The sequence below is a fragment of the Corvus kubaryi genome, unplaced genomic scaffold (assembly GCF_017639235.1).
Source record: "Corvus kubaryi isolate FWS band 111438036 unplaced genomic scaffold, C.kubaryi_AGA036_p1.0 37232, whole genome shotgun sequence".
In the NCBI taxonomy this organism is placed as follows: Eukaryota; Metazoa; Chordata; class Aves; order Passeriformes; family Corvidae; genus Corvus; species Corvus kubaryi.
Window position 1 is genome coordinate 4,959,948 of NW_024581066.1, and position 9,379 is coordinate 4,969,326.

Genomic DNA, 9,379 nt, shown 5'->3' on the forward strand with positions numbered 1-9,379 from the left:
CTCTAATTTCGGATAATTCAAAACAGCTGTAGCAACTGGCTCTGAAGACAAGAAGATTCTTCAAGGGAAAACTGCATCATTCCATACACCATACAGGCAAAAGCACAGAGTGGCTTTTGAGTACAGCCACAATGGAAGCAACCACTAACAATCCAAGAATTCCAGTACCTATGGACAAGATATCAGTAACAGTTCTTAAAGAATTTAAACAATAATTTCCTAATGCAGTACAAAACTTTGAGCAACTTACACATAATTAAAAACTTTCTTTGGGAAATATCTGGAACTAATTGTGTCATTACATTAGCTAGAGGTTACCATATTTTAATCACTGATGTTTTCCCTCTTAGTGCTGATTATAATTTTGTACTTGCACAATTACAGTTCAACCTAAGGGAATGCATACTAAAGACAATCCAATCCACAAACTTATTTTCATTGTTTTATCAATAACTGCAAGCAAAGAGTATTTATGCAGAGTATATTAATAATTTTAAATGGTAATATTAGGTACTGCACCATGCAGAACAGAAATACAGTATCAGGTGTGGATTGCAGATACACAGTAAAACCTAAATTGAGTAAAATCGACAAGATGACTACAATTTAAATGGTCAGTCACAGCTTGACAGGACAACAATTTTGATATAATAACTTTCAAATTACAGAGCAGTATAAGCATGAAAATTGTATACACAAAATCCCAACACAGTAATAGCTTTAGGGCCCTTTAAAGCATGTCTAAAATTTTCATTTTCCATAAATGACAGGCATGGCAATAAAAACTCTTGACCTGGGAGAATTTATTTTTAACAATGCCTCTCCCTTTTCTATTTCTCCTGTTATTTACAGGAGCAGAGTCAGGTTGGCAGCAGCAGACAAGAACAACAGTTTTGAGGCCACAAGGCAGGGGAGGAAGGGAAGGAGATTAGCAGTGACCATATATTACCTAAAGCAAGCCCAAGGTATCCAAAGCAGTGAGGAGGCACAAATTGAAGACCAAACTACTATGCAATGAAAAGAAGGGTTTCCAGCTAACAGAACCTGAATTACACTCTCAAAACAAGCCTCCAAGATGAATAAACAGTCAGTCAAAAACACCTACCAAGGGATATTCCTAACAGCAACACATGAAACTCCTGACCACACAAAAAAAGGGTGCTGAGAGCAAAGTAAACCAAATAGGCAGGCAGGCCAGGACAACTTCATATGAATGCTATCCTGAATGCCAGAGCTTCCTTCCTCCCCACCTTCAACCTGACTCCAAACAGAAGGAATGGGAGATGGAGATTGTAATTTCTGGTACAGACCTTCTCTGGATGAGATGCCGCAGGAAAGCACAGTCTATGTTTTCACTCTCTCTCACAGAGGATTTTCCTGGCAGCATGGGACAGCAGCCTGAAAGCCACTTCTATGGGTCCCGCTGGCATGAGGGCAGAAAAAAAGCATTTCTCTACTGCTTTTCATAAAGTTGCTTCAACACTATGGGAGTAAATTGAGATGGGGGGGAAGAGTCTCTTCTTAGGAAAAAGCTGCCTTTCTTCAGGCTGTCATTCAGCTTCAGAGAGAAACATTACTGCTGCTGGTGGTGGTGGTGGTGTTTGCTTTCTCAGGTCTTGGGAAACACTCTCAGAAATGTACATGGAACCTCAAATTATACTTTGTATAGCTCCTGTCTCACATACAATTTTATTTCACATGCATTGCTCTTACTTTACACATCAGGTACATCAAGAGACAGCGCTGCAATTTCACTGCTAACTGTCAGAATGCTCCATCAAGTTAGAGCATATCATTCCCAGGATCATCCTACCCCCAAAGTACAAAAACATACCTGCTCCTAATACTCACACTGTAATTAACACTAATAAGTTTTTTTTATATTCCTCTACTCCATAAGAGGTTCTGCATCTTGAAAACTACTGGAACTCTTTCTAGAATTTTGCCTGTCACTGAAGGGACATGAAACACGCCATACTTCTCACATCTAAAAAATCTTGTTGACTTATTGACATGGCACCAAATCATGCTGACCAACTTTATTCACTTGTGTGGTAAGTCTAAGACTTATGTTCTTACATACATTTAAGGAATTTTTTAAATGTTGTTGTTCCATTCTATAAACAACCATGGAAATGCAGTATTCCACAGGAGGGGAAAAACCCGAAACACCTTTTCATACAAGCAAACCATAAAACATATCTAAAGAACTATAATACTTAACTATCTTCATTTGAGAATTGATGAAAAGTTAAAAGTCAAAGAATGTATCATCAAATATTAGTTTTCCACACTTTAGAACCCCTGTAGAACAAAATATAAGTATACTAGGAACACCTAGAGCGACAAAACAGGATGTTTTCAAGAAACTAGCATAAATTTAAAGCTATTTCTGTAATAACCAGCAACAGAAGTATTTTTCAGATATAAATGAGGAGGCAGTCTAGGTTTTATAGCCTTGTGCATCACTGGAAGTCTCATACATGCTAAACATCATGTAATGAAAGAGCATCCATTAGCTTGCACCTAATCACCCAGCAAAGCTGGAAGCAGCAGAACTTGGATGCTGTGCTAAGAGAGACACTCTCTTTGGTGCTTAAGGAAGCATCTTAGCTTTACTGGTGAATGACTGAACCTTCGTGGAGAAACTCCCATTCATACAGAGCCAAAATAACGAGCTCCTCTCCTCTCTTGACCTCTCTGCTGCAGTGTGAAAGGGGTACACTTGAACAGTTAACAACTAGTTGTCCTCAGGCAGAACCACACAGCTTCAAGCCAGGGTCGAAGCGGTAGGAAGGATCACGCAATCACAACCACCTCCCTTGTCCTTCTCTTTCTGAATCAAACCCTGCTTCTCTCTACTTAAAAAATTCCACACCATGGTTAAAAATTAACGGTATTTTTGTACCTTCAGGCTGTCATTATCTTAGGCATTCCATACTTTAACGATGGTATGCCAACTTGCATGGTGATGATGATGATAACAGTGACACAATGTTGTATTAGTAGCAGTAGTCATAACAGTAGTAATAACAATAACAAAGCAGCCAATTTAGGAGTGTGTCAATGCTGAAGACACAGGACTGAATGCACAGTTCTGAATGTAAAGGTGTTTCCACTTAGCTATTTTTAAATCAGCTGAAATAGAGCAAGGAGCACACAGTTGCTGGCCTGTGTTTAGTACCTTGTAATTACCCAACTATTCAGGCAATTTTTGGTTATATTTCCCGTACTCCAATAATGTTTGCTGTCACTTCTAACGTTGTCTATCACCACTCCTAGTTTTAATGCTCTTTAATGCTTTTCCCCTTTCTAAATATGTTCGAAAACTTGTAGTCATTCAAAAATACATTCATGCTTCCTGTTAATCCACTTCCAGAGTCTGAACCTCTGACCTTACCCAAACAAGAAACGCTAATGCCTTTCATTTCATAGTCCATACATAATATTGTTCATTACTTATTCTCATATATTCATTTCCCTTAAAGGCAGAAGTGGTATAGCATTTTGAAGTAGGATGGTGTTACCTCTTTTTTCTACTTTTTCTGAGACTCGGATTCTAGAAACTTTGTTTGCTTGCTGCTAAGTATCAACCAGGACTTAAACTTTCTTGCAGTGGGTTCTTGTAACTACAAGGCATCACAGCAATGTTTTGTGAAAAGCAAACATCAAAGGTATAACTTGATGCGGCTGGTGTGGGGTCAGTAACTCTGACCCAGGAAGCAGTGACCAGACCAGAGAGGTGGTCCCGTGAGGAATCATCTTCCCGAGGCCCAGTGTCTTCCCTCAGCTGTACCCAGAGCGCCCTTGCAGAGAAGCTGTCAGCTCTTTAGTGATTGTCAGCTCGTGATTTCAGCTCTTTGCTCTGCAGGGCAGTCTCCAGGCCAGACCAGGAGGAGAGAGACGAGAGACCCGCATAGCAGTTCTGCATGGGGCAGCTTTATTAGTCCATACCCGGCAAAGGGAAGCCAGGGACGAACTCTCTCTGCTCTCACAGGGGCAGAGGGCTAGATCTTATAGGGATACAGGAGTGGGTGTCAGAGGGTAAAGGCCAGTGGGTTACAAAGGATCTGCATAGGGTCTCCCAGAGGATTCTGGGTCTGTCTTCTTCTCACCATAACTGAAAGTGGCTGCCTTTCCAGGGGGAGCTCTGCTGGGAGGTTAAGCAATCTCCTTATCTCAGCAGGCCTCCCTCCAGGGCAGGGGCTGGGCATACCCCACAAAAATTGACTTTCACTTCATTTTGATTCCCAATCTGTAACAGGCTGGGGATATTCTCAATTCAAAATCTGAAAGTCAGATGAACATTAAAGAGGTATTAAAGCATGAAGGAAGCCATACAGAAAACCTTTCATTAGTAAGAGAAGAATAATCTTTTCTGTGGCTTTCCCCAGGAAATTGTTGGGAAAAGATGCTGGCCATTCAAATTTTGTCAGACTTCCATAAAAGTAAAACCAGCATGTTTCCAGATGACTGACCTGAACACTACAGATACTCTCACAAAAAACGTACCATCATGCAACACATCATGTTCTCCCAAGACACTGCTTCCATAGAAATACACACTGTCAGCACTCTTCTTCATCAAAATTTGTACTTCAGAGCAAATCTTTATTATGTATCCTATTTCAGGACAGTATTTTTTATAATTGCTAACAGAATACCATTCAAACAGCTACACTATCATATTAAACCATCTAGAGCAGAGTATTTTAGCCCAGCCTTGTATAAAAAACATGAACCTCTTCATTAGAAAATACAGGGTTCTGTTTGAATAAGAAGAAATCACAAAAGGGGAGACAATTACAAAAATCTGCCATCTGTCTACAATGTAGACCTAACAACACTGACAAAAAAATTATTGTCACTATAAAAACAGTACCAACAGCCCAGTAAGATAAGGATGGGTTGTTAATCTTTCTACCATTAGATGCACTATGTGTATATAAATACATATATATATATATATATATTTGTCCTTGTATATAAATAATTCAGCACTTTAAATCCACAATAATAGTCACTTTAACTGAGGTAAGACTAAGCAGAACTACTGCACTATCTGAGCTTTCCTCTCTGAAACAGAGCAGCAAACTGACAACAGCCAACCTTCCCCTGCTTTGGTACATCAGACCATTCCTGTAGGAATTTGGCCAAGGTCATAGAGTAAGTCAGCACCATCACAAGCCTGTGACCCCAAATTCTGGCAAGACCATGCTGCCTCTCAGCAGGCAGTCCATAAGGAAGATACTCTGCACTTCATTACCCATCTTCTGGCTCACCCAGCACTTCTCATACAGCCTGAAACTGCATCAAACAACATTCACTACTACAAGCCAAGAGACAAAAAAAAGTATAGAATTACACGTCACAGTGTAAAGCCTCAAACATTAATTACATATATAAAAGAATTGCTAAAACACTAAATCAATGTTAAGAACTAGACTTTTTTAAAATTTGTGTTCCTGTACTGCCACCTAAAGATCAGAGTGAAAAACAGGAAAACCAGTGGACAACGTGAGTTTTATCTGTAGTCCTGGAAATGAGCAGTAATGTTTTTCTGATACCTCACTTTGAACAATGACCACAACAGATTCAACCAGATCAAAACAGATTGATGAAACAGTTCTATTTCACATCATAGTTTAGCAGTACTTCACCATTTGATTAATTTCTATACATTACCAAAGGAAAAAAAAAAAAAAACTTGAGCTCTCTGTATGGATGTATATATATCTCCTTTAATTAGATGAATGTCAGCTTGGACAGTCTTGATCTATAAACTCTGTCTAGCCACAGCACATTTTGCAAAGGAAGACAGACTGGTGGAAAAATATTTTTTACTTCCTTATTTACTTAATTAAACTGCTATCACTATTTAGGGAAAAAAAAAAAGAAACACGAATTAATAACCTCTCATGATAAACAAGTTGGTAACACCATTATTTTTCCCAACAAAACATGCCCTGGTTACACATCTACATCCGAACACCTCAGACTCACTTTTATTCCACCTGTTGCTGCACTCAGCCTGTCTTCTGAAGTCTCTCTCTCACAACTTCAAGTGGAAAATGTTCAGTCACCACCCCAAAGGATTCTGATGTCACAAGTCAGACTTCACAGATAAAACAGCCAGAAATCTTTTGAGTTTGGTGTTTAATTGGGGGGAGCGGGGGAGAGGGGGGGGGGATGAGGAGCTTTTGTTGGGTTTTTGCTTTGGTTGGGATTTTTTTTCAATGCGCTGAAGTAAGATGCAAGCATTGGCTGGGATACATTGACAAATTTTTCTTTGATTAAATGAGGATCACATTCTCGTATCTTTACACAGAAGCTGAGATGCCCTGTAAACTACTGAAGCAAATCACCTGGATTGTTTCAACAAACAAAACTTCAAATATTTTCAAAATAACTCCCTTGCCCACCCCCCCCAAAAAAACCAACCCAAACAAAAATCAAACCAAAGCAAAAACCTAAAAAAGAAAAGTTGGCAGTATCAAATTTTCTCCTGTCTCTCTTCTTCATGTCTTGGCAATTATACAGGGGTTTGGCTTATCTAGCAGTATATTTCAGATATTAATATACAGATGTTCTTCAAACAGCTCCATCACAATCCAGCTTGCTGGCGAACTGCTCAAGGTCAGAAAACAGTTTTGTTTGTTTCCTTTTAAACAAACACAGAAAGTTACTATGTGTTTGTCGGTTTCCACTTGTAAGGATTTGCGGGAGGAAGGTAGGCATTCACCTAAGCCACGTCTCAAAACCACGTGCTCCTTACACGGGATAAACCCGGGCCGGCGACAGGAAACTCAAGCACGGCCCGCTGCCTATTTCATGAAGGCTGGTGCCTCCTCAGCTCTGCGAATGCCCAGGGCACGGCTCCCTTTTGCCCCCGCCGGACTTGGGAGCACCCGAGCGGAGGCTGGAGCCTCCCGCCATCGCCGGCCCGGCGGGAAAACGCCGCGGAGCAGCGGCACCGCACCGAGCCACGCCGGCTCTGCCGCCTCCTGCCTGCCCGGGAAACCTCCCCAGGAACTCCCCGCGCCCGGGAAAAGGCGACATCTTCAAAACAGCCATTTTTAAAAAAAAAAAAGCCCCCAGTTAAAAAGAGCGGCAGGAAGCGGCAAGCCTCGAACCTCAGCCCTGGCAGCACACAGCCGCCGAGACCGGGCACAGCCGGCTCTTCTCCGGAACACGAACCCAAGCCGACCCCACCCCGGCCGGCACAGCCAGCTCCTCTCCAAGCCAGGCCCCCGGCGCAGGCGGCTCCTCTCCGGGCACAGACCCCCAGCCCGCAGGCACAGCGCGGCCCCGCCCCGGCGGAAGGGGCGGCGCTGGCGGCGGCCGCGCGGCTGCGTTCCGGCCGGTACCTGCGCAGGCAGCGCTCGCACACGCTGCCCAGCTGCTGCTTGGTGAGCACGTAGGCGAAGGACACGTCGCGGTAGAGCAGCTCTCCGGGCCGCACCCTCCGGCGGGAGCGGAGGCCATTGCCCTTGCCCGGGCTGTGGAACCGCTCCAGCGCCGCCGGCTCCATCCTGCCGCGCGCGCCGCCGCTGGGAGAGGAGAGCGCGGGCCGCCCCCCGCCGCCACGTGACCGGGCGCTGCCGCCGCCATCCTAACTCAGGGCAGGGCCCGGGGTCCCCGCGGCGGGCGGGAGCTGGGCCCGCGGGATGGAGCCCGGGTTTGGGGCACACGCGTGTCCTGGGCGAGCACAGCACAGCCGCGCTGAGCGGCGTGGGCACAGGGTGACCCTCTGCCTGAAGAGACAGCTAATAATATATATCACAGAATCCCAGAATGAGTCGGGTTAATAAGAAGGAACTTCAGTGGGTCATCTGGTGGAACCTCCCTGCCCAAGCAGGGGCATCCCAGAGCACATTGCACAGGACTGCATCCAGAGGGATCTTGAATATCTCCAGTCAGGGAGACTCCACAGCCTTTCCGGACAATCTGTTCCAGTGCTCAGTCACTGAACAGTAAAGAAGTTCATGTTCAGGTGGAGCTTCCTGTGCATCAGTTTCTGCCCATTGTCTCCTGTCCTATTGCTGGGCACCACCAAGCACAGCCTGGCTCCATCCTCCTGGTACCCTCACTTCGGGTATTTATACACAAAATATTAAACAGTTTGGTTTACAAAGGAAAAGATATGATAATGATTCTGTCCAAAAAACATCCCAAAGTAGGACATTATGAGCATTATGAGCTGGCATCTGGATGTATTTCTGGATCTCACTGTGATCTGGATACAAAGCAGTATGACTGGGCCAGTAGCTGCTGGGCACCTAAGATCTGACAGTGTTTCTCACTGAGAATGCACCCCATACACTAGATTACTTTTTGTCAGAATCTCGAGTTAGAGGGTCCAGATAAATGACAATGGAAAAAGCAAAACACTTGCAGGATTAAGCATTAATCTGAAATTGTGGTGCTCAAAGCCCATGAGATAAGTGCATTCTGTACGGGTTTGCATAACTTCCATTCATTTATGAGATTATACACGTGATGCAGGCTAAATGTGCTGAACTGCAGACTGTATCTGGTTTTCCTTATCCCATCTGTAGAGGGAGGTAGGGCTTGTGTTTTGTAAAGGAGTGTTGACTCGTGCTGTCAAAGAACACTGAGACCTACAAGTTCTGCCAAGCTGCTTTGCATTGCAAAAAAACCCACTCAGTTTTGTTCTCAGTACTGATTATTTCAGTCTGCAATTGTTTCATCCAAGTTACAACAAGGTAATCAGGAATGGTAATATGCATATCTAAAATACTGCTATTAGGAAGAACCAAGGTACCTCAAGCCAGAGGATTCTCACAGAAAAATATATTTTGACATTTGCTTAAATGCTGCAATGATGTAATTCATTACCAAAAGAACTGACAGCAGTCTAGCTGTTAGTGAAATCATTATGCATGTTACTATGCTTATCTTTAGCTCTTCTAGCAAATTTTTAAAATGTGTTAAATTACTGTGATACTGTGAGATTCTCAAGAATTAACCTTAACAGTTATTAAAATATTAGGCAATTACCTCTGTATTTGGCCTGTAGCTTTACTTCTTCACCTATTAAATATTCTGCATTTCCCTGTCTATGCTGTTTTATTGAGTTTCTAAGCAGGCATCACCCAAAACCTGTACCAAAAACAAGCCCAGTAATAAGAGAAGTTAACATCTATCTCTATGAGTGGCTAAATTTAAGAAATTAATGATCAAACAAAAAACATGAACCTAAAAGCCTACCCATGAACTGCAAAAAGTGCACTTGGGGAAGAGCTATTATAAATAAAAAATACCAGATGCAATTTTCATTATTTTCTCCATTTTTCTTGTCAGGTTTTTTCACTTGTATGTCCAGTAACACAACCACCTTGCAAAGTACAAAAACACA

The 9,379-nt window shown here is 42.8% G+C and overlaps 1 protein-coding gene across 6 annotated transcripts in view; it reads right to left on the bottom strand.

Annotated features, from left to right (window-relative positions):
* The window catches only part of SMYD3 (SET and MYND domain containing 3), a 396,216-nt gene extending 388,650 nt beyond the window's left edge, over positions 1-7,566 (bottom strand). For 4 of the 6 annotated variants that reach the window (XM_042023027.1, XM_042023025.1, XM_042023026.1 and 1 more), the window contains exon 1: positions 7,368-7,566. In XM_042023027.1, coding sequence (XP_041878961.1) covers positions 7,368-7,531 — 164 coding nt within the window. In that variant the 5' untranslated portion in view covers positions 7,532-7,566. Of the gene's footprint in view, positions 1-7,133; positions 7,295-7,367 lie in introns of those variants that run through there. The other 2 variants (XM_042023029.1, XM_042023028.1) reach the window with 2 other exon arrangements.
* Between the last annotated feature and the right edge of the window lie 1,813 nt (positions 7,567-9,379).